Genomic DNA, 24,517 nt, shown 5'->3' with positions numbered 1-24,517 from the left:
TGGAAAAACGCGGGAATTTCGGTGGGAATTTTACCCCCCCACTCCCGTTTCTCCCCCAGGCCGCCATGATCTGGGCGATTCCCGGATTCTCCTGCTGGATCCTGGTGGGAATCTTTGCCCTCCTCCCTCCCTCCGGCGCCCGGGAAAGGCCCAAAACCGGGATGGAGCACCCGGGATCCCCCTTTTCCCGGGATGGGGACCCTGCCCGGAATTCCCAGCGCTGCGGGGTCACCTTCCACACCCCGAATCCCTGCGGCCCCTCCGGGCCTTCTCCCGCTTCCCGGCGGGATCTGGAGGAGCTCCGGGAGCTCCTGGAAGATTCCAAGGCCGCCCTGAGATCCCTGGAAGCGGCGGCCGCCCGGCAGGAAAACGGGAGCCGCTTCCAGGACGTGGTGGCCCGGGCGCTTCCCGCCATCCACGAGGCCAACCTGGAATTCCGGGAGAGCCTGGAAAACGTGCGCCGGGAGCTGGAGGAACACGTGGCCCGGGAGGAGAATTCCCGGCTGGAGGAGAGGAAGGAGGAGTGAGTGACTCGGGAATGGGGGGAGGAAGGGAGCCAGGATTCCGGCCCGGGAATGTTCCCGAGGGTTCCGGGGGCTCCCGGGGGACGGGTGGGATTTGGGAGTGGAAAAGGAGGAATAACAGCCGTGGGAAGGGGATGGAGATCCCAAATTCCAGCCTGGGGACACCTGGGGATGTTCCCAAGGTTTCCAGGGCTCCCAGTGAACAGATGGGATTTGGGAGTGGAAGGGGAGGAATAACAGCCGTGGGAAGGGGATGGAGATGCTCCATGGAGCTGAGATCCCAAAATTCCAGCCTGTGGACACCTGGGGATGTTCCCAAGTATCCCACGGCTCCTGGGTGACTGGTGGGATTTGGGAGTGGAAGGGGAGGAATAACAGCCGTGGGAAGGGGATGGAGATCCCAAATCCCAGCCTGTGGATGCCTTGGAATGTTCCCAAGTTTCCAACAACCTTCATGTCGGTTCCCAGGGGACAGGTGGGATTTGGGAGTGGAAAGGGAGGAATAATTGTCATGAGAAGGGGTTGGAGATGTTCCATGGGGCTGAGATCCCAAAATTCCAGCCTGTGGACACCTGGGGATGTTCCCAAGTGTCCCACGGCTCCTGGGTGACTGGTGGGATTTGGGAGTGGAAGGGGAGGAATAACAGCCGTGGGAAGGGGATGGAGATCCCAAATCCCAGCCTGTGGATGCCTTGGAATGTTCCCAAGTTTCCAGCAACCTTCATGTCGGTTCCCAGGGGACAGGTGGGATTTGGGAGTGGAAAGGGAGGAATAATTGTCATGAGAAGGGGTTGGAGATGTTCCATGGGGCTGAGATCCCAAATTCCAGCTTGTGGACACTTGGAGATGTTCCAAGTATCCCATGACTTCCAGGGGACAGGTGGGATTTGGGAGTGGAAGGGGAGGAATAACAGCCATGGGAAGGGGATTGGGATGTTCCATGGAGATGATTCCCAAAATTCCAGCCTGTGGACACCTGGGGATGTTCCCAAGTATCCCACGGCTCCTGGGTGACAGGTGGGATTTGGGAGTGGAAGGGGAGGAATAACAGCCGTGGGAAGGGGATGGAGATCCCAAATCCTAGCCTGTGGATGCCTTGGAATGTTCCCAAGTTTCCAACAACCTTCATGGCAGTTCCCAGGGAACCGTTGGGATTTGGGAATGGAAGGGGAGGAATAACAGCCATGGGAAGGGGATGGAGATCCCAAATTCCAGCCTCTGGACGCCTGGAGGTGTTCCCAGGGATCCCACAGTTTCCAGGGGACAGTTGGGATTTGGGAGTGGAAGGGGAGCAATAACAGCCATGGGAAGGGGATGGAGATCCCAAATCCCAGCCTGTGGACGCCTTGGAATGTTCCCAAGTTTCCAACAACCTTCATGGAGGTTCCCGGGTGACAGGCGGGATTTGGGAATGGAAGGGGAGGAATAACAGCCATGGGAAGGGGTTGGAGATGCTCCATGGAGATGATTCCCTAAATTCCAGCCTGTGGACACCTGGAGGTGTTCCCAAGTATCCCATGACTTCCAAGGGACAGGTGGGATTTGGGAGTGGAAGGGGAGGAATAACAGCCATGGGAAGGGGATGGAGATCCCCAATCCCTTGACCCACCCCCCAGATCCCTTGACCCCTCCAAATCCCAGCATCCCCCATATCCCAGAATCCCCCAAATCCCCTGCCCCCCAAATCCCAGGATCCCCCAAATCCCTGCATCCCCCAAATCCCATCATCCCCCAAATCTTTGGACCCCTCAAATCCCTGGACCTCCCAAATCCCTGGACCCCCCAAATCCCTTCACCCAGACCCCAGGATCCCTCAAATCCTAGAAGCGCCCCCAGATCCCAGGATTCCCAAAATCTCCAGACCCCCCAGATCCCAGGATCCCCCAAATCCAAGAATCCCCCAAATCCCTGGATCCCCCATATCCCAGGATCCCCCAAATCCCTTGACCCCCCCAAATCCCTGGATCCCCCAAATCCCAGGATCCCCCAAATCCCTTGACCCCCCAAATCCCTTGACCCCCCAAATCCCAGGATCCCCCAAATCCTAGGATCCCCCAATTCCTAGCACCCCCCCAAAATCCCTGGATCCCCCCAAATCCCAGCCCGTTGTCGCCCTGGAGCGGCGTTCCCGGCTGGAACGGCTCCCACCATTCCCAGGCTCCGGCAGGGGGTGCGGGTGGTGTCCCACGTGCTGCTCCTGACGGGACGCCTGGCCCGGAGCCTGGAGGACAATTCCCAAAGGATCCACCTGGAGCTGAGCCGGAACCTCCGGAACCCAGAGGACAATTCCCAAAGGATCCACACGGAGCTGAGCCGGAACCTCCGGAACCCAGAGGACAATTCCCAAAGGATCCACCCGGAGCTGAGCCGGAGCCTCCGGAGCGACAGCGAGGACACGGAGCACTAGGATGGGATGGGATGGAATGGGATGGGATGGGATCTGCTCAAGGTAGGAGACGACGGGATGGGGGGATCCAGGGATTTGAGGGGATCCAGGGATTTGGGGGGATCCAGGGATTTGGGGGGATCCTGGGATTTGGGGGGTCAAGGGATTTGGGAGGTCAAGGGATTTGGGGGATCTTGGGATTTGGGAGGGTAAAGGGATTCGGGGATCCTGGGATTTGGGGGGGTCAAGGGATTTGTGGGGTCAAGGGATTTTGAGGTCCAGGGATCAAGGAGGTTCAGGGATTTGGAGGGTCCAGGGATTTGGGGGATGCTGGGATCCGGGGGGATCCTGGGATTTTGGGGAATCCTGGGATTTGGGGGATCTTGGGATTTGGGGGGGATTCTGGGATTTGGAGGGATTCTGGGATTTGGAGGGATTCTGGGATTTTGGGGGATTCTGGGATTTGGAGGATCCTGGGATTTGGAGGAGTCCAGGGATTTGGGGGATGCTGGGATTTGGGGGGTCAAGGGATTTGGGGGATGCTGGGATTTGGGAGGGTAAAGGGATTCGGGGATCCTGGGATTTGGGGGATCCTGGGATCTGGGGAATCCTTGGGATCTGGGGGGGGAGTCAAGGGATTTGGGGGATGCTGGGATTTGGGGGATTCTGGGATTTGGAGGAGTCCAGGGATTTGGGGGATGTTGGGATTTTGGGGGATCTGGGAATCTGGGGGATCCTGGGATTTGGGGGGTCCAGGGATTTGGTGGGGGTCACGGGAATTGGGGGATCCAGGGATTTGGGGGATCCAGGGATCTGGGGGGTCCTGGAATTTGGGGGATCCTGGGATTTGGGAGATTTGGGGATTTGGGAGGTCCTGGTATTTAGGGGACCCCGGGATTTGAGGCAGGCAAGGAATTTGGGGGGTCAAGGGATTTGGGGGATCCTGGGATTTGGGGGATGCGGGGATTTGGGGGGTCCAGGGATCTGGGGGGGTCAAGGGATTTGGGGATAAAGGGATTTGGGGGATCCTGGAATTTGGGGGTCCAGGGATCTGGGGGTCCAGGGATTCGGGGTGTCCTGGGATTTGGGGGGTCAGGGATTTGGGGGATGCTGGGATTTGGGGAGAGGGCAAGGGATTTGTGGGGGGGCAAGAGATTTGTGGAATCCTTGGGATCTGGGGGATTCTGGGATTTGGGGGTCCAGGGATCTGAGGGGACCTGGAATTTGGGGGATCCTGGGATTGGGGCAGGCAAGGGATTTGGGGTATCCCGGGATTTGCGGTGTCCTGAGATTTGGGGGATCCTGGGATTTGGGGGCTCCAGGGATTTGGGGGCTCCAGGGATTTGGGGGCTCCAGGGATTTGGGGTATCCTGGGATTTGGGGTATCCTGGGATTTGGGGTGTCCTGGGCACCCTCGTGCTCTGGGAATGGGTTTGACCCACGGGGGTGGGAGAGGACGGGAGGGGATGGGACGGGGGGACCCTCATGTGATGTCACTGCACCCGTGACGTCATCGCGCCTGTGACGTCATCGCACGCGTGTACAACGACATCTGTGCGATGACAGCACGCATGATGACGTCACATGTGCGATATCACACGTACGATGACATCAAACACGTGATGACATCACACATGCAATCATTCACACATGCAGTGATGCCACGTGTGTGATGACGTCATACGTGCAGTGACGTCACAAATACAGTGACATCGCACATTCAATGACGTCACGTGTGTGATGACATCACAGTACAATGACGTCACGTGTGTGATGACATATACGAAGTGACATCACACACAATGATGTCACATGTGAGATGACATCACGCACACGATGTCATGTCTGTGATGACGTCATACACGCAGTGACATCACATGTCCAATGAAACCCCGTGGGTGATGATGTCACACGAACAGTGACATCACACACACGGCATCACACGTGTGATGACAGCGCACATACAGTGACGTCACACACACGGTGATGTCACGTGTGTGATGACATCACACACACAATGATGTCACACATGCAATGACGTCACACATGGAGTGTCATGTATGGTGACATCACATGTGGGCACCCCCTCATGCTCTGATGTCATGTGATGACATGTGACGTCATCGAACGTGCGAGGGCACCACAGGCGATGTCATTGTACGTGTGACGTCATCGTGTCTGTGATGGCATCACACGTGTGACGTCATTGTACGTGTGGCGTCACTGCACGTGTGATGACATCACACGCACGACATCATTGTATGTGTGATGTCATTGTACATGTGATGGCACTACAGACAATGTCATTGTTCAGTGACATCATCACACACGTGACCTCACTGCACGTGTGATGTCATTGTATGTGTGACGTCATTGTACGTGTGGTGTCTCCACACACGTGACCTCACTGCACGTGTGACGTCATTGAACGTGTGATGTCATCACAGATATTACATCGTTGTATGTGTGATGTCATCGTAGGTGTGACATCACTGTACATGTGATGTCTCCATGCACGTGACATCGTTGTATGTGTGACGTCATCGTAGGTGTGACGTCATCGTACGTGTGATGTCGTCACGGGCAATGTCGTTTGTACGTGTGACGTCATCACGCACGTGACCACATCATATCTGTGACGTCACTGTGCGTGTGATGTCATCACACACGAGACCTCGTTGTCTGCGTGACATCATTGTATGTGTGACATCGTCACCGGCGGTGTCATGGTACCTGTGACGTCATCACACACGTGACATCATTGTAGGTGTGATGTCATTGTACGTGTGATGGCACCACAGGCAATGTCATTGTGTGTGTGACGTCATCACACACGTGACCTCACTGTAGGTGTGACGTCATTGAACGTGTGATGTCATCACACATGTGACATCATTGTATGTTTGATGCCATTGCAGGTGTGACATCACTGTACATGTGATGTCCCCATGCACGTGACATTGTTGTATGTGTGACGTCATCGTACGTGTGACGTCATCGTACGTGTGACGTCGTCACAGGCAATGTCATTCGTACGTGTGACGTCATCACGCGCGTGACCACATCATATGTGTGACGTCATTGTACGCGTGATGTCATCACACGTGAGACCTCGTTGTCTGTGTGACGTCATTGTATGTGTGACGTCATCACCGGCAATGTCATGGTACCTGTGACGTCATCACACACGTGACATCATTGTAGGTGTGATGTCATTGTACCTGTGATGGCACCACAGGCAATGTCATTGTATGTGTGACCTCATCACACACATGATGTCGTTGCATGTGTGACGTTGCTGTATCTGTGACGTCATTGAATGTGTGACGTCATCGACCACGTGACCCCATCACACACGTGACCCCATCACACACGTGACCCCCTCACAGGCGTGTCCGTGGCACACACAACTGCCTCCCCCCCCCCCCATTCCCGAATTCCCGCCGCTTCCAAATCTCGGAATTTGGAATTCCCAAAATTCCACCCCCTGCTCCCCCCCAGTCCCCCCTGGAACTCCCTCATGCCCCCATTCCCTCTTTCCCAGTTATCCCGCCCTGCATTCCCACAGCTCCTCCTTCCCACCCGGAGCTGCCCCTCATCCCGCTCCCGGCGCTTCCCAGAGGCTCTTCCCGACAAATCCCAGGATTTTGGGGCCCAGCTCCATCCCGGCAGCTTCACACCCCCCGCAGAGGATCCCTGCGTGTCCATAAGCCTGGAATTCTCCCGGGAGAATTCCGGGGCCGGGGGCACCCTGCTCTCCCGGTGGGAAGAGGCGGAATTCCTGCTGGGATTCTCCCCAATCCCTCCAATAAAGAGGCTTGAGCTGTGCCGGCCCCGGATCTGGGTCTGCATCCTGAGGGAAAAGGAGCAGGGATGAGCCGGGATGGGGCGGCGCCCCCTCCAAAATGGAGGGAATGGGATCCAGGCCTTGGGAACAGGATCCAGGCCTTGGGAATGGAATCCAGGCCTTGGGAATGGGATCCAGGCCTTGGGAATGGGATTCAGGCTTTGGGAACAGGATCCAGGCCTTGGGAACAGGATCCAGGCTTTGGGAACGGGATCCAGGCTTTGGGAACAGGATCCAGGCCTTGGGAATGGGATCTCGACCTTGGGAATGGTATTCAGGCTTTGGGAAAAGGATCCAGGCCTTGGGAACAGGATCCAGGCCTTGGGAACAGGATCCAGGCCTTGGGAATGGGATCCAGGCCTTGGGAATGGGATTCAGGCTTTGGGAACAGGATCCAGGCTTTGGGAACAGGATCCAGGCTTTGGGAACAGGATCCAGGCCTTGGGAATGGGATCTCGACCTTGGGAATGGTATTCAGGCTTTGGGAAAAGGATCCAGGCCTTGGGAACAGGATCCAGGCCTTGGGAACAGGATCCAGGCCTTGGGAATGGGATCCAGGCCTTGGGAATGGGATTCAGGCTTTGGGAACAGGATCCAGGCTTTGGGAACAGGATCCAGGCTTTGGGAACAGGATCCAGGCCTTGGGAATGGGATCTCGACCTTGGGAATGGTATTCAGGCTTTGGGAAAAGGATCCAGGCCTTGGGAACAGGATCCAGGCCTTGGGAACAGGATCCAGGCCTTGGGAACGGGATCCAGGCTTTGGGAACAGGATCCAGGCCTTGGGAACAGGATCCAGGCCTTGGGAACAGGATCCAGGCCTTGGGAACAGGATCCAGGCCTTGGGAACAGTGTCTCCCAGTGGGAAAATGCCCTCTCATTCCCAAAATATTCCTGTTCCCATCCCCTTGGTGTCCCTACTCTCATTCCCAAAATATCCCTGTTCCCATCCCCTTGGTGTCCCACTCTCATTCCCAAAATATTCCTGCCGTCATCCCATCGTTGTCTCCCAAAGGGAGAATTCCCTCCCTTGCCCCAAACATCCCTGTTCCCATCCCGCTCCTCATCCCAGTGGGAGAACACCCTCCCCATTCCCAAAAGATCCCTGGGATGTTCCCCGTTATCCCCTGCAATATCCCAAGGAATAAATCCTGGGATAAGATCCTGGGGCTTTGGGATGTTCCCTGGGATGTTCCCTGGAATCCCCTGCAATATTCCAAGGAATAAATCCTGGAATAAGATCCTGGAGCTTTGGGATGTTCCCTAGGATGTTCCCTGGGATGTGCCCTGGGATCCCCCAAAATATCCCATGGAAAAAATCCTGGGATAAGATCCTGGAGCCTTGGAATGTTCCCTGTGATCCCCCAAAATATCCCATGAAATAAATCCTGAGATAAGATCCTGGAGCTTCGGGATGTGTCCAGGGATGTTCCCTGGGATGTTCCCTGGGATCTCCATGAAATATCCCAAGGAACAAATCCTGGGACAAGATCCTGGAGCCTTGGAATGTTCCCTGGGATATTCCCTGTGATGCCCCAAAATATCCCAAGGAACGAATCCTGGATCTTGGGCTGTTCCCTGGGATGTTCCCTGGAATCTCCCGCAATATCCCAAGGAATAAATCCTGGGATAAGATCCTGGAGCCTTGGGATGTTCCCTGGGATGTTCCCTGGGATCCCCCAAAATATCCCATGGAAAAAATCCTGGGACAAGATCCTGGAGCTTTGGGATGTGCCCTGGGATGTTCCCTGGGATCTGCATCAAATATCCCAAGGAACAAATCCTGGGACAAGATCCTGGAGCTTTGGGATGTTCCCTGTGATCCCCCAAAATATCCCAAGGAATAAATCCTGGGATAAGATCCTGGAGCCTCGGGATGTTCCCTGTTATCCCCTGCAATATCCCAAGGAACAAATCCCACAAATCCCCATTTCCCGACTCCCGCTTTTCCCTCTCCCTCCTCCCCCTCCCCCACCCCCTTCCCTCTCCCCATTCCCGTTTATTTTAGGGAAGGCACCAACCCCCCCTCCCGGCCATTCCAGCCGCTTTTTCCCGACCCTCGGGAATCTTTCCCGGTCCCTTCCTCCCCCTCATCCCTCCGCATCCTCCCTCCTTCCCAAGGTTTTTCCTCCTCCCCCAACCCCAAGATCCCTCCCCCAGTCCCAAAATCCCTCCCCCAATCCCCAAATCCCTCCCCCAATCCCAAAATCCCTCCCCCAATCCCGGGCGTCACCGCCCGCCGGGAGCCGGAGCCGATCCCGGTCCTTTCCCGATCCCAGTTCTCTCTCGATCCCAGTCCTTTCCCGATCCCGGTCCGATCCCAGTCCTCTCCCAATCCCGGTCCTCTCCCGATCCCAGTCCTCTCCTGATCCCAATCCTCTCCTGATCCCAGTCCTCTCCCGATCCCAGTCCTCTCCCGATCCCGGTCCTTTCCCCATCCCAACCCTCTCCCGATCCCAATCCTCTCCCGATCCCAGAGCACTGCATCCCGATCCCAATCCTCTCCCCATCCCGGTCCTTTCCCGATCCCAGTCCGATCTCGATCCCGGTTCTCTCCCGATCCCAGTCCGATCCCAATCCTCTCCCGATCCCAGTCCTCTCCCGATCCCAGAGCGCTGCATCCCGATCCCAATCCTCTCCCGATCCCAGCCCTCTCCCAATCCCAATCCTCTCCCGATCCCGGAGCACTGCATCCCGATCCCAATCCTCTCCCGATCCTGGTCCTTTCCCAATCCCAATCCTCTCCCGATCCCGGTTCTCTCCCGATCTCAGTCCGATCCCAATCCTCTCCCTATCCCAATCCTCTCCCAATCCCAATCCTCTCCCGATCCCGGTCCTCTCCCTATCCCAACCCTCTCCCGATCCCAACCCTCTCCCGATCCCGGTGCTCTCCCGATCCCGGAGCGCCGCATCCCGATCCCGGAATCCCGGCGGCAGGAATGGGGGGCTCGGGGTCCCCTCCTGGCTCTCCCGGCTCCAGGTAAGGAGATCCCTCGGATCCCTGCGGACAATCCAGGGGTTTTTTTTCCATGCAAATATCCAGGAATAAAAGCCCTTCCCGGCTCAGGGAAAGTTTTCCAGCTCGGCTGGAAGTTCTCGCCTGAAATCCCCCAAAAAATCCTTCTCCGTCCGCCCGTAAATCCCACAAATCCACCCATTCCCGACGCCGGGAGCTTTTCCCGGCGCTCCCGGGCATCCTCTGGTCCAGGATTCCACATTCCCGCCGGGAAAGGGGCTCGGGAACAGCGTTTTCCAGGCTCGCGGGGGCAGCTCCCGGCGCTGGGAATCCGGCAGGGAAAGGGTTTGGATGAGGGGAAAAGCCCCTGGAAAAGCCCTAAAAAAATCCTGGAAAAGCCCCCAAAAAGCCCCTGGAGAAGCCCTGGAAAATCCCCCCAAAAGCCCCCGGAAAAGCCCTAAAAAAATCCTGGAAAAGCTCCCGAAAAACCCCTAAAAAAATCCTGGAAAAGCCCCCGAAAGTCTCTGGAAAAGCCCTGAAAAAATCCTGGAAAAGCCCCTGAAAGCCCCCTGGAAAAGCCCTAAAAAAATCCTGGAAAAGTTCCCGAAAAGCCCCTAAAAATATCCTGGAAAAACCCCCAAAAAGCCCCTGGAAAAGCCCTACAAAAATCCTGGAAAAGCCCCCGAAAAGCCCCTGGAGAAACCCTAAAAAAATCCTGGAAAAGTCCCCGAAAAAACCCTGGAAAAGTCCTAAAAAATCCTGGAAAGCCCCCGAAAAGCCCCTGGAAAAACCCTAAAAAAATCCTGGAAAAGTCTCTGAAAATCTCTGGAAAAGCCCCCGAAAAACCCCTTAAAAAATCCTGGAAAAACCTCTAAAAACCCCCTGGAGAAACCCTAAAAAAATCCTGGAAAAGTCCCCGAAAAAACCCTGGAAAAGCCCTAAAAAATCCTGGAAAAGCCCCCGAAAAGCCACTGGAGAAACCCTAAAAAAATCCTGGAAAAGCCTCCAAAAACCCCTGGGAAAGCCCTAAAAAAATCCTGGAAAAAAAACCAAAAACCCCTGGAAAAGCCCTAAAAATCCTGGAAAAGCCCCCAAAAAGCTCCTGGAAGAGCCCTAAAAAATCCTGGAAAGCCCCCGAAAAGCCACTAAAAAGCCCTAAAAAAATCCTGGAAAACCCCCTGGAGAAGCCCTGGAAAAGCCCCCAAAAAGCCCCTGGAGAAGCCCTAAAAAATCCTGGAAAAGCCCCCGAAAAGCCCCTGGAAAAGCCCTAAAAAAATCCTGGAAATGCCCCTGGAAAAGCCCTGAAAAAATCCTGGAAAAACCCTAAAAAAATCCTGGAAATGCCCCTGGAGAAGCCCTAAAAAACATACTGGAAAAGCCCCCCAAAAGCCTCTGGAAAAGCTCTGAAAAAAATCCTGGAAAAGCCCCCAAAAAGCCCCTTGGAAGCAGGAGGAGATTTGGGAGCCCCTCTGGAGAGGGAGGAGATTCCTCCTTTTTCCAGAGGTTTGGGAGGCTGGGAAAGAGGAACAAAGGCTGGATCCATGGAAGGATGGATAAAGGGATGGATAAAGGGATGGATGGGAGGGTGAGGGTGGATAAGGAAAGGATGATCCCTGGAAAAACCAGCCCCAGCCAAGCCTGGATCATTCCCATTCCCTGTTTTCCAGGGAATTCTGCTCCTGGGAAGGGAATGATGCTCCTGGAAAGGGAATTCTGTTCCTGAAATGGGAATTCTGCCCTCTGGGAAGGGAATTCTGATGCTTGGAAAGGGAATTCTGCCCTCTGGGAAGGGAATGGTGCTGGGAATGGTGGGCCTGGAATGGGAATTCTGCCCCTGGAAAGGGAATGGTGCTCCTGGGAAAGGGAATTCTGCCCTCTGGGAAGGGAATTCTGCTCCTGGGAAGGGAATTCTGCCTCTTGGAAAGGGAATTTTTCCCTCTGGAAAGGGAATTCTGATGCTTGGAAAGGGAATTTTTCCCTCTGGGAAGGGAATGGTGCTGGGAATGGTGGGCCCTGGGAAGGGAATTCTGCTCCTGGGAAGGGAATGGTGCTCCTGGGAAAGGGAATTCTGCCCTCTGGGAAGGGAATTCTGCTCCTGGGAAGGGAATTCTGCCTCTTGGAAAGGGAATTTTTCCCTCTGGGAAGGGAATGGTGCTGGGAATGGTGGGCCATGGGAAGGGAATTCTGCTCCTGGAAAGGGAATTCTGCTCCTGGGAAGGGAATTCTGCCTCTTGGAAAGGGAATTTTTCCCTCTGGAAAGGGAATTCTGATGCTTGGAAAGGGAATTTTTCCCTCTGGGAAGGGAATGGTGCTGGAATGGTGGGCCCGGAATGAGAATTCTGCTCCTGGAATGGGAATTCTGCTCCTGGAAAGGGAATTTTGCTCTCTGGGAAAGGGAATTCTGCTCCTTTTTTCAGGATTCCTCCTTTTTCCAGAGGTTTGGGAGGCTGGGAAAGGGGATGAAAGGCTGGATCCCTGGAAGGATGGAGAAAGGGATGGATGGAAGGAAGGATGAGGGTGGATGAGAAAAGGATAATCCCTGGAAAAAAAACCAGTCCGGATCCTTCCCATTCCCTGTTTTCCAGGGGCTGGGAAGCGGATTTTGGGGGGGACATTTTTTCCATGGGGCCACCTCGGATCAGGAAAAGTTTGGGGGTGACCCCCGACCCGCTCCAGGGGGACATCCCGGTGACATTCCCGCCCTCTGCTCTTTTCCCAGGATCGGAATCCGGGCCGCGTGACCCCCCCCCCCGGAGCTTCCCGAGCCTCCACATCCCGATCCAGCCGCATTCCAGCTCCGTCCCAGAGATTCCCGGCGGGAGCTTTCCCCTGCTGCTCCCTCCCTCCCTCCCTCCCCCTCCCCGCCGGGAATTCCCGGGGGGAAAGGAATCCCTCGGGAATGCCGAGCATGGAGCGCTTCCCCCTCCTCCTCCTCCTCCTCCTGGGCCGCTTCCTGGCATTCCCGGCGGGTAAGGGGCGGCGCCGGAATTCCCGGCGGGATCTCAGGGCCCTCCTCCCGCAGCCCCCTCTTCCCGTGGGATCCACCCGCGGGATCCCGGAGAGGCGGGAATTTGGGAAGAGGGGAGGGAAGGGGTGGGAAAAGCGGCGCTGTCCCAGTTTTTTACCTCCCAGGCTGGGAATTCCGGGGCGTCTCCCCCCCCTGCGGGGTCATTCCCACTGGGATGCGCCTCTGGGATCCCAAATCCGCCCCGTGCCTGCTCAAAAAGTGGGAATTATGGGGGAAAAACACGGGATTCGCTTCCAGCTGCCACCAACACACGACATTCCATGGGCTGGGAATCTCCCAACACCCCCAAGGGCAATGGGAATTCCCATTAAATTGAGATTTAGTTGGGAATTTTGCCCCATTCCCGGATAAAATCCAACCCCTGGGATCCTTCCCGGCAGTGGGAGGAGCTTGGGATGGGCTGGATCCCAATCCTGCCATGGGAAAAACATGGAATTTGCTTCCAGCTGCCACCAACACACGACATTCCATTTTCCTGGAATCTCTGCTGGTGCTCGGGGTCATTCCCACAGGGATGCACCTCTCTGGGATCCCAAATCCGCCCCGTGCCTGCTCAAAAAGTGGGAATTGTGGGGAAAAAACCAGGGGATTCGCTTCCAGCTGCCACCAACACACGACATTCCATGGACTGGGAATCTCGGATTTTGTCCTCAAGGGCAATTGGAATTCCCGTTAAATTGAGATTTAGTTGGGAATTTTGCCTCATTCTCAGAAAAAAAAAATCCAACTCCCAATCCCAATCTCAATCCCAACCCCATTCCTCTCCCAATCCCAATCTCAATCCCAATCCCAATCCCATTCCTCTCATCATTCCATTCCTCTCCATCCCATTCCTCTCCCAATCCTATTCCAATCCCATTCCTCTCCTAATCCCAATCCCATTCCTCTCTCCATCCCATCCCTCTCCCAATCCCATTCCAATCCCATTCCTCTCCCAATTCCATTCCTCTCCCAATCCCAATCCCAATCCCAATCTCAATCTCAATCCCATTCCTCTCTCCATCCCATTCCTCTCAATCCCATTCCTCTCAATTCCCTTCCTCTCCCCATCCCATTCTCCTCCCAATCCCATTCCTCTCCCAATCCCAATCCAATCCCATTCCTCTCTCCATCCCAATCCCATTCCTCTCCCCATCCTATTCCTCTCCCCATCCCATTCCTCTTCCAATCCCATTCCAATCCCATTCTTCTCCCAATCCCAATCCCATTCCTCTCTCCATCCCATTCCTCTCCCAATCCCATTCCAATCCCATTTCTCTCCCAATCCCATTCCTCTCCCAATCCCAATCCAGTCCCATTCCTCTCTCCGTCCCAATCCCATTCCTCTCCCCATCCTATTCCTCTCCCCATCCCATTCCTCTTCCAATCCCATTCCAATCCCATTCCTCTTCCAATCCCATTCCTCTCTCAATCCCATTCCTCTCCCCATCCCATTCCTCTCCCAATCCCATTCCAAACCAAATTCCTCTCCCCATCCCCAATCCCATTCTTCTCCCAATCCCATTCCAATCCCATTCCTCTCCCCATTCCAATCCCCATCCTCTCCCCATCCCATCCCAATCCCATTCCTCTCCCCATTCCAATCCCATTCCTCTCCCCATCCCATTCCTCTCCCCAATCCCAATCCCATTCCTCTCCCGGGGCTGGGGGGGCTTTGCAGGGATGGTGGTGGTCGTGGTGGGGGTATGTAATTCCCTCAATTCCCTGCTGTCCCTCCCCCCCCCCCCAAGGCCTGGGCTGCAATTCCGGGCGGTAATTCCCGGTTTTCCCTCCAGGCTCTCTGTGCCGGGGCAGCCGCGCCGAGGAGCGGCTCTTCCAGCGCCTCTTCTCGGGCTACAACCGCTGGGCGCGGCCGGTGCCCAACACCTCGGACGTGGTGATCGTGCGCTTCGGGCTCTCCATCGCCCAGCTCATCGACGTGGTGCGGCCCGGGAATGAAGGCCGGGAATGAATGCCGGGAATGCCGGGAGGGGTGGGGGGGAAGGACGGTTCCGACCCCGCCACCTCCCGCTGTCCCAGGTGGCTCCAAGGGAATCCAGCCTTTCCTTGGACACTCCCAGGGATCCAGGGGCAGCCACAGCTTCTCTGGGAATTCCAGCCCAGCCCCTCCCCACCCTCCCAGCCAGGAATCCCTTCCCAATCTCCCCCCCAAATCTCCCCTTTCCCACTGGGATCCATTCCCTGGGGCCTGGCATTCCAGGCCCTCATCCCCAGTCCCTCTCCTGGAGCCCCTTCAGGCTCTGGAATGTGCTCCAAGCTCTCCCGGGATCCTTCCCTTCTCCAGCCTGGCCATTCCCAGCTCTCCCAGCCTGGAGCCAGAGCCTGCCATTGGATCCATCCCCAGCCCAGCTCCTCCCTGGGAAGGAGTTCCGGGAACAAGGGGGTTCCCTGGGAATCTCGGGGCTCAGGGAAGGGTCTCCCTTCCCCTTTCCTGCCTTTTCCATCCCCACATTCCATAAAAACCCCTCTGACTGGATTCTGAGTGTCCTTTATCCTGGAATGCTGGGACAGTTTGGGTGGGAAGGGATTTTAAGGCTCATCCCATTCCATGTTCAGGGACACCTCCCGCTATCCCAGGGAATCCAAGTCATTTATCCCCCTCTCCATTTATCCCGTTATTCCCCATCCATCCATCCTTCCATCCCCTCTCCCCCTCTCCCATCCCGCTCTCCCAGCGCATTCCCTCCCTCCATCCCTGCCCAAAGCGATTCCCGGCCGCCACCTAGTGACCGGAATTCCCAGGAAAAACGCGCTCCCGGCGGGCAGCAATGGAAAGCCGGGATTTAGGGACGCGAGGGGATGGAAATCCCGGGATGTCTCTCCAGGCTCATCCCTGTTTTCCCCCCCCCGGCAGGACGAGAAGAACCAGATGATGACCACGAACGTGTGGCTGAAGCAGGTGAGGAGCCCAAATCCCGGGAAAAAGGAGGCAATTCCCGGAATTCCCAGCTGTGCCCCCCCCCAGGGATGGGTGGAATTCCCAAAATTCCCACTCCTCAGGGATGGGTGGAATTCCCGGAATTCTGGACTGTGCCCCCCAGGGATGGGTGAAATTCCCAGAGGCAGAGGGATTTGGGAGACACAGGGGATGGATGGGATGGGATGGGATGGGATGGGATGGGATGGGATGGGATGGGATGGGATGGGATGGGATGGGATGGGATGGGATGGGATGGGATGGGACGGGATGGGATGGATGGGATGGAAGGGATGGGATGGGATGGGATGGGATGGGATGGGATGGGATGGGATGGGATGGGATGGGATGGGATGGGATGGGATGGATGGGATGGGATGGGATGGGATGGGATGGGATGGGGAGGGGGGAGGGTCTCCATGGAGCTGTTCCCTGTGGGAACGCTGTGGGATATGAGGGGGGAGGCGGCTCCAGCCGAGCTCATCCCAGGGGTATTCCCGTCAGGAATGGAGCGACTACAAACTGCGCTGGGACCCGGCTGAGTACGACAACGTCACCTCCATCCGGGTGCCCTCCGAGATGATCTGGATCCCGGACCTCGTCCTCTACAACAAGTGAGGGATCCCTGGGACAGCTTGGAATGTCCCTTCCCTGAGCCCGGTCTGAGCCCATCCCATCCCATCCCATCGCATCCCATCCCATCCCATCCCATCCCATACCATCCCATCCATCCCATCCCATCCATCCCATCCCATCCCATCCCATCCCACCCATCCCATTCCCCATTGGAATCACCCTGACCCCCATTTCCCCCCGCAGTGCCGATGGTGAGTTCGCGGTGACACACATGACCAAGGTCCACCTGTTCTATGACACCATCCCATCCATCCCATCCCATCCCATCCATCCCATCCCATCCCATCCCATCCCATCCCATCCCATCCCATCCCATCCCACCCCATCCCACCCCATCCCACCCCATCTATCCCATCCCATCCATCCCATCCCACCCATCCCATCCCATTGGAATTGACCTCTATTCCCCCCCGCAGCGCCGACGGCGAGTTCGCGGTGACGCACATGACCAAGGCCCACCTGTTCTGGGACGGGCGGGTGCAGTGGGTGCCTCCCGCCATCTACAAGAGCTCCTGCAGCATCGACGTCACCTTCTTCCCCTTCGACCAGCAGAGCTGCAAGATGAAGTTCGGCTCCTGGACCTACGACAAGGCCAAGATCGACCTGGAGAACATGGACCGCCAGGTGGACCTCAAGGACTACTGGGAGAGCGGCGAGTGGGCCATCATCGACGCCGTGGGCACCTACACCTCCAAGAAGTACGACTGCTGCTCCGAGATCTACCCCGACATCACCTTCTACTTCGTCATCCGCCGCCTGCCGCTCTTCTACACCATCAACCTCATCGTGCCCTGCCTGCTCATCTCCTGCCTCACCGTGCTCGTCTTCTACCTGCCCTCGGACTGCGGCGAGAAGATCACGCTCTGCATCTCCGTCCTGCTCTCCCTCACCGTCTTCCTGCTGCTCATCACCGAGATCATCCCCTCCACCTCGCTCGTCATCCCGCTCATCGGCGAGTACCTGCTCTTCACCATGATCTTCGTCACGCTCTCCATCATCATCACCGTCTTCGTGCTCAACGTGCACCACCGCTCGCCGCGCACGCACGCCATGCCCCGCTGGGTCCGGGTAGTTTTCCTGGAGTTCCTGCCCCGGTGGATCCTCATGAGGAGGCCGCCGGCGCTCCCGGCGCTGCCCGGCGAGGGCGACGGCGCGTCCTACGACCCGCCCGGGGCGCGGCTCAGCGCGTCCCGCTGCTGGCTGGAGACCAACGTGGACGACAAGTGGGACGAGGAGGAGGAGGAAGAAGAGGAAGAGGAGGAGAAGGAGTATCCCGGCCGCGTTTCCCCCAAGGAATCCCACCCCCGGGCAGGGAAGGGGTCGGGGGGTTCCGCCCCCCGCGTGGCCCCCAAGGGGAATGAGGAGGGGAAGAAGAAGGAGGAGGACAAGGAGGAGGAGGAGGAGGAGGAGGAGGAGGAAGGCTCGGGGCGGGTGCTGGCGCTGTCTCCACGGCTGCTGCGGGCGCTGGAGGGGGTGCAGTACATCGCCGACCACCTGCGCGCCGAGGACGCCGACGGATCCGTGAGTGGGATCGCCGGGAACGGCGGGAATGGCGGGAGAGGGGGGGAACCCAGCCCGGGTGGTGCTGACTGAACCCATGAGGGATCGGTGGTGGGATCCAGGGAATCCCTCCCTGAGGGATCAGTGGTGGGATGCCTGGAACCTCCCTGAGGGATCGGTGGTGGGATCCATGACTGGTTCCCTGGAATCTCCCTGAGGTATCCATGGTTGGTTCCCTGGAATCTCCCTGAGGGATCAGTGGTTGGTTCCCTGGAATCTCCCTGAGGGATCAGTGGTGGGATCCATGGCTGATTCCCTGGAATCTCCCTGAGGGATCAGTGGTGGGATCTCCATGGCTGGTTCCCTGGAATCTCCCTGAGAGATCAGTGGCTGGTTCCTTGGAATCTCCCTGAGGGATCAGTGGTGGGATCCATGACTGGTTCCCTGGAATCTCCCTGAGGGATCCACAGTTGGTTCCCTGGAATCTCCCTGAGGGATCCACGGCTGGTTCCCTGGAATCTCCCTGAGGGATCAGTGGTGGGATCCATGACTGGTTCCCTGGAATCTCCCTGAGGGATCCACGGTTGGTTCCCTGGAATCTCCACGAGGGATCAGTGGTGAGATCCATGGCTGATTCCCTGGAATCTCCACGAGGGATCAGTGTCTTGTTCCCTGGAATCTCCCTGAGGGATCAGTGGTGAGATCCCTGAGGGATCAGTGCTGGGATCCCTGGAATCCCTCCCTGAGGGATCAGTGGTGGGATGCCTGGAACCTCCCTGAGGGATCGGTGGTGGGATCTCCACAGTTGGTTCCCTGAAATCTCCTTGAGGGATCAGTGGCTGATTCCCTGGATTCTCCCTGAGGGATCCATGGCTGATTCCCTGGAATCTCCCTGAGAGATCCATGGCTGGTTCCCTGGAGTCTCCCTGAGGGATCAGTGGTGGGATCTCCACAGTTGGTTCCCTGGAATCTCCTTGAGGGATCCACGGCTGATTCCCTGGAATCTTCCTGAGGGATCCATGGCAGATTCCCTGAAATCTCCCTGAGAGATCCATGGTTGGTTCCCTGGAATCTCCCTGAGGAATCAGTGGGGGAATCCACAACTGGTTCCCTGGAGTCTCCCTGAGGGATCAGTGGCTGATTCCCTGGAATCTCCCTGAGGGATCACTGGTGGGATCCATGACTGGTTCCCTGGAATCTCCTGAGGGATCCATGGTTGGTTCTCTGGAATCTCCCTGATTGATCAGTGGTGGGATCCCTGGAATCCCCCTGAGGGATCCACGGCTGGTTCCCTGGAATCTCTCTGAGGGATCAGTGGTGGGATCTCCATGGCTGGTTCCCTGGAATCTCCCTGAGGGATCAGTGGTTGGTTCCCTGGAATCTCCTTGAGGGATCAGTGGTGGGATCCATGGCTGATTCCCTGGAATCTCCCTGAGGGATCAGTGGTGGGATCTCCATGGCTGGTTCCCTGGAATCTCCCTGAGGGATCAGTGGTGGGATCCCTGGAATCCCTCCCTGAGGGATCAGTGGTTGATTCCCTGGAATCTCCCTGAGGGATCAGTGGTGGGATCCACACCTGGTTCCCTGGATTTTCCACCCCTAGAGAGCTCCATCCCCCAGCCCAGGGTTTCCTGGGAAATTCCAGGGGTTTCCCAAGACACGGGATAACTCCTCCCCCTCAGGAATTCCAGAGGAAGCCTTGGGTCATCTCCCAATCCCAAGGAATCCTTGGGAATGGGGGGATGGATCCTCTTCCCACACCCCCAGCCCCCAGCCCTGATATTCCAAGAATTATCCATGGGATAACTCCTCACCCTCAGGAATTCCAGAGGAAGCCCCGGGTGGTCTCCCAATCCCAAAGAATCCTTGGGAATGGCAGGATGGATCCTCTTCCCACACCCACAGCCCCAAGCCCTGATATTCCAAGGATTTCCCAAGACATGGGATAACTCCTCCCCCTCAGGAATTCCTGAGTAATCCCTGGGTGGCCTCCCAGTTCCAAGGAATGCTTGGGAATGGTGGGATGGATCCTCTTCCCACACCCACAGCCACAAGCCCTGATATTCCAAGAGTTATCCCCGGGATAACTCCTCACCCTCAGGAATTCCAGAGGAAGCCCCGGGTAGTCTCCCAGTTCCAAGGAATCTTCTGGAATGTCGAGATGGATCCTCTTCCCACACCCACAGCCCCAAGCCCTGATATTCCAAGGGTTTCCCAAGATTTGGGATAACTCCTCACCCTCAGGAATTCCAGAGGAAGCCCCGGCTGGTCTCCCAACTCCAAGGGATCCTCGGGAATGCCGGGATGGATCCCATTCCCGGGCTGAGCCCCCTCCCCTCTCCCTGGGCAGGTGAAGGAGGACTGGAAGTACGTTGCCATGGTGATCGACCGCATCTTCCTCTGGATCTTCATCATCGTCTGCCTGCTGGGAACCGCCGGGCTCTTCCTGCCCCCCTACCTGGCGGGAATGATCTAGGGATTCCCGGGGAACGGTGGGAATGGATGACGGAGACCCTGGGAATGGTCTGGGGATGGTCTGGGAATGGAGGGAATGGTCTAGGGATTCCCTGGAATGGTCGAGGGATCTCCTGGGAATGGTCTGGGGATGGTCTGGGAATGGTGGGAATGGTCAAGGGAGCCCCTGGGAGTGGTGGGAATGGTCTAGGGATCCTTTGGGAATGGCGGGAATGGTCTGGGGATGGTCTGGGAATAGCAGGAATGGTCTAGGGATCTCCTGGGAATGGTGGGAATGGTCGAGGGATGCTCTGGGAATAGCGGGAATGGTCTAGGGATTCCCTAGGAATGGTCTGGGGGTGGTCTGGGAATGGTGGGAATGGTCTAGGGATTCCCTGGGAATGCTGGGAATGGTCTAGGGAGCCCCTGGGAATGATCTAGGGATGCTCTGGGAATGGTGGGAATGGTCTAGGGGTGTCCTGGGAATGGTCTAGGGATCCCCTGGGAATGGCAGGAATGGTCTAGGGATGCTCTGGGAATGGCGGGAATGGCCTAGGGATCCCCTGGAATGGTCTAGGGATCTCCTGGGAATGGTCTAGGGATGCTCTGGGAATTGCAGGAATGGTCTAGGCATCTCCTGGGAATGGTGGGAATGGTCGAGGGATGCTCTGGGAATGGTCTAGAAATGCTCTAGGAATGGTGGAAATGATCCAGGATCACCTGGGAACGGCGGGAATGGTCTAGGGATGCTCTGGGAATAGCAGGAATGGTCTAGGGATGCTCTGGGAATGGTGGGAATGGTCTAGAGATCCCCTGGGAATGGCAGGAATGATCCAGGGATGCTCTGGGAATGGTGGGAATGATCCAGGGATCCCGTGGGAATGGCAGGAATGGTCTAGGGAGCCCCTTGGAATGGCGGGAATGGTCTAGGGATCCCCTGGGAATGGCGGGAATGATCCAGGGATCCCCTGGGAATGGCTGGACCCCGAGAAGGACGCGGAGACCCCCGGGCGGGGGGGGAGGGCTCTGAGCTGGGAGGGGGTTGGTGAGCGCGGGGAGCCCGGGAGAGGGCGGCACATCCCTGGATATCCCTGCCTGGATAACGCTTGGGATGCTCCGCGCGGGAGGGCTGTGGTCCTGATCCCGGGATCCCGCAATCCCGGGATGGAAAACCCACCCTGCAGAGCGGGAGATCCCACCCAGGGATCCCGGGAGCTCAGGGGTCCATCCCGAGAAAATTCCTCCCTCCCCATCCCATCTCGGAGCTCCGGGGGGAGATGGGAGGGGCTGACACGGAAAATCGGGAAGTTTGGGATGAAAAACCCACCCGTGGAGCGGGAGATCCCACCCAGGGATCCCAGGAGCTCAGGGATCCATCCCGAGCAAATCCCCTTCCCCATCCCACGTCGGAGCTCCGGGGGGAGATGGGAACGGCCGGGAACAGGGATGGGAGCCCGGGAAGAACCTGCACTCCCGAACTCCATCCCGGGCAAATCCCTCCCTTCCCATCCCACGTCGGAACTCCGGAGGGAGATGGGAACGGCTGGCATGGAAAATCGGGAAGTTTGGGATGGAAAACCCACCCCGCAGAGCGGGAGATCCTACCCAGGGATCCCGGGAGCTCAGGGATCCATCCCGAGAAAATCCCTCCCTCCCCATCACACGTCGGAGCTCCGGGAGGAGATGGGAGTGGCTGACATGGAAAATCGGGTGGTTTGGGATGGAAAACCCACCCTGCAGAGCGGGAGATCCCACCCAGGGATCCCGGGAGCTCAGGGATTCATCCCGAGTAAATTCCCCCCTCTCCATCCCACGTCGGAGCTCCAGGAGGAGATGGGAATGGCCGGCCTGGAAAAGGGGGTGGTTTGGGATGGAAAATCCACCCGTGGAGCTCAGGGATTCATCCCGAGAAAATTCCCCCTTCCCCATCCCACGTCAGAGCTCCGGGGGGAGATGGGAACGGCCGGGAACAGGGATGGGAGCCCGGGAAGAACCTGCACTCCCGAACTCCATCCCGAGCAAATCCCTCCCTTCCCATCCCACGTCGGAGCTCCGGGAGGAGATGGGAGTGGCTGGCATGGAAAATCGGGAAGTTTGGGATGGAAAACCCACCCTGCAGAGCGGGAGATCCCACCCAGGGATCCCGGGAGCTCAGGGGTCCATCCCGAGAAAATCCCTTCTTCCCTATCCCACGTCAGAGCTCCGGGGGGAGATGGGAACGGCTGGCATGGAAAATCGGGAAGTTTGGGATGGAAAACCCACCCTGCAGAGCGGGAGATCCCACCCAGGGATCCCGGGAGCTCAGGGATCCATCCCGAGAAAATCCCTCCCTCCCCATCCCACGTCGGAGCTCCGGGGGGAGATGGGAACAGCCGGGAACAGGGATGGGAGCCCGGGAAGAACCTGCACTCCCGAACTCCATCCCGGGCAAATCCCTCCCTTCCCATCCCACGTCGGAGCTCCGGGAGGAAATGGGAATGGCTGGCATGGAAAATCGGGAGGTTTGGGATGGAAAACCCACCCTGCAGAGCGGGAGATCCCACCCAGGGATCCCGGGAGCTCAGGGGTCCATCCCGAGAAAATCCCTTCTTCCCTATCCCACGTCGGAGCTCCGGGAGGAGATGGGAGTGGCTGACATGGAAAATCGGGTGGTTTGGGATGGAAAACCCACCCTGCAGAGCGGGAGATCCCACCCAGGGATCCCGGGAGCTCAGGGATTCATCCCGAGTAAATTCCCCCCTCTCCATCCCACGTCGGAGCTCCAGGAGGAGATGGGAATGGCCGGCCTGGAAAAGGGGGTGGTTTGGGATGGAAAATCCACCCGTGGAGCTCAGGGATTCATCCCGAGAAAATTCCCCCTTCCCCATCCCACGTCAGAGCTCCGGGGGGAGATGGGAACGGCCGGGAACAGGGATGGGAGCCCGGGAAGAACCTGCACTCCCGAACTCCATCCCGAGCAAATCCCTCCCTTCCCATCCCACGTCGGAGCTCCGGGAGGAGATGGGAGGGGCTGACACGGAAAATCGGGAAGTTTGGGATGAAAAACCCACCCGTGGAGCGGGAGATCCCACCCAGGGATCCCAGGAGCTCAGGGATCCATCCCGAGCAAATCCCCTTCCCCATCCCACGTCGGAGCTCCGGGGGGAGATGGGAACAGCCGGCATGGAAAATCGGGAGGTTTGGGATGGAAAACCCACCCGTGGAACTCAGGGATCCATCCCGAGAAAATCCCTCCTTCCCCATCCCACGTCGGAGCTCCGGGGGAAGATGGGAACGGCCGGGAACAGGGATGGGAGCTCGGGAAGAACCTGCACTCCCGAGCTCCATCCCGAGCAAATCCTCCTTTCCCCGCCCCATCCCAGATCCCAAACCCTCCCGGCTCCGCCGCCTCCTGCAACCCTGCTTGGAAATTCCAGCCTCTGGGAGACGCCGGGAATTTTTCCCGGCCGCGTTTTCCCGGCGGGAGGAGCACGTCGGGTCGGATCGGCTCGGAGGGATTTTAGGAGCGAAAGGGGCCGGGATAAAAGGTGGCACGGCAGGACACGGATATCCCGGGGGTGTCCCGGCCGCTTCCAGAGCCTCTGGAGCCGGGAAGAAGCAGGATCAGGCGCCGGGAACACGCGTGTCCAACTCCGCTCCACGCGGGATCTCCCGGGAGGGAGACATTCCAGGGGCTGCGACATTCCAGGGGGGCGGGAGGGGACATCAAACACCCCCAGGCACTGCCTGGCGGGGGGAATCAGGGAATTGTGGAATCGTTCAGGTTGGAAAAGCCTTCGGAGAGCATCGAGTCCATCCCGGCACCACCCCTGACCCGTGTCCCCAAGGGCCACATCCACAGGGATCCGAAATCCCTCCGGGAATGGCGACTCCAGCCCTGCCCTGGGAAGTTCATTCCAGGGCCTGACAGCCCTTTCCATGTGGGAATTGTTCCCAATATCCCACCTGCCCCTCCCCTGGCCCAGCTGGAGGCCGTTCCCTCTCCTCCTGTCCCTCGTTCCCTGGGAATTGGGGACCCCCCTCGGCTTCCCCCTCCTGTCAGGGGGTTGTGGGGCGGGACAAGGTCCCTCCTGATCCCTCTTTTCCTCGGGATGAGCCCCTTCCCAGCTCCCTCAGCCATTCCCAGATTTCCAGCCCCTTCCCAGCTCCCTTATTCCCTGTTCTCCAGACCCTTCCCAGCTCCCTCAGCCATTCCAGGTTCTCCAGCCCCAGCTCCCTTATTCCTGGATTTCCAGCCCCTTCCCAGCTCCCTCAGCCATTCCCTATTCTC

At 57.6% G+C, this 24,517-nt stretch overlaps 3 protein-coding genes across 4 annotated transcripts; all 3 read left to right on the top strand.

Moving 5' to 3' along the window:
• Positions 1 to 63: 63 nt before the first annotated feature.
• LOC127464192 (uncharacterized) lies at positions 64 to 6,728 on the top strand. The gene is made up of 3 exons (XM_051774387.1): positions 64 to 523; positions 2,682 to 2,973; positions 6,455 to 6,728. Exons 1-2 carry the CDS (start codon positions 66 to 68, stop codon positions 2,929 to 2,931), a joined length of 708 nt encoding a protein of 235 aa, XP_051630347.1. The 5' UTR covers positions 64 to 65; the 3' UTR covers positions 2,932 to 2,973; positions 6,455 to 6,728.
• Positions 6,729 to 12,611: 5,883 nt separating this feature from the next.
• On the top strand, positions 12,612 to 20,277 carry CHRNA2 (cholinergic receptor nicotinic alpha 2 subunit). Of its 2 annotated transcripts, none has more exons than XM_051774448.1 (5): positions 12,612 to 12,681; positions 15,595 to 15,639; positions 16,162 to 16,271; positions 16,710 to 17,814; positions 20,144 to 20,277. In XM_051774448.1, exons 2-5 carry the CDS (start codon positions 15,610 to 15,612, stop codon positions 20,267 to 20,269), a joined length of 1,371 nt encoding a protein of 456 aa, XP_051630408.1. In that variant the 5' UTR covers positions 12,612 to 12,681; positions 15,595 to 15,609; the 3' UTR covers positions 20,270 to 20,277. The 2 variants fall into 2 exon arrangements, with proteins under 2 accessions (XP_051630408.1, XP_051630406.1); XM_051774446.1 differs by lacking the exon at positions 12,612 to 12,681 and adding an exon at positions 14,468 to 14,661.
• Positions 20,278 to 21,781: 1,504 nt separating this feature from the next.
• On the top strand, positions 21,782 to 23,750 carry LOC127464203 (collagen alpha-1(I) chain-like). Its single transcript, XM_051774449.1, has 2 exons — positions 21,782 to 22,489; positions 23,425 to 23,750. Exons 1-2 carry the CDS (start codon positions 21,796 to 21,798, stop codon positions 23,748 to 23,750), a joined length of 1,020 nt encoding a protein of 339 aa, XP_051630409.1. The 5' UTR covers positions 21,782 to 21,795.
• The last annotated feature ends 767 nt before the right edge of the window (positions 23,751 to 24,517 follow it).

Source organism: Manacus candei, unplaced genomic scaffold (genome assembly GCF_025592945.1).
Source record: "Manacus candei isolate 608988 ecotype Guabito, Panama unplaced genomic scaffold, ASM2559294v1 h1tg000198l, whole genome shotgun sequence".
Classification (NCBI taxonomy): domain Eukaryota; kingdom Metazoa; phylum Chordata; class Aves; order Passeriformes; family Pipridae; genus Manacus; species Manacus candei.
Note: the sequence above shows the minus strand (reverse complement) of the source record. Positions and strands in the feature narration are given on the sequence as shown.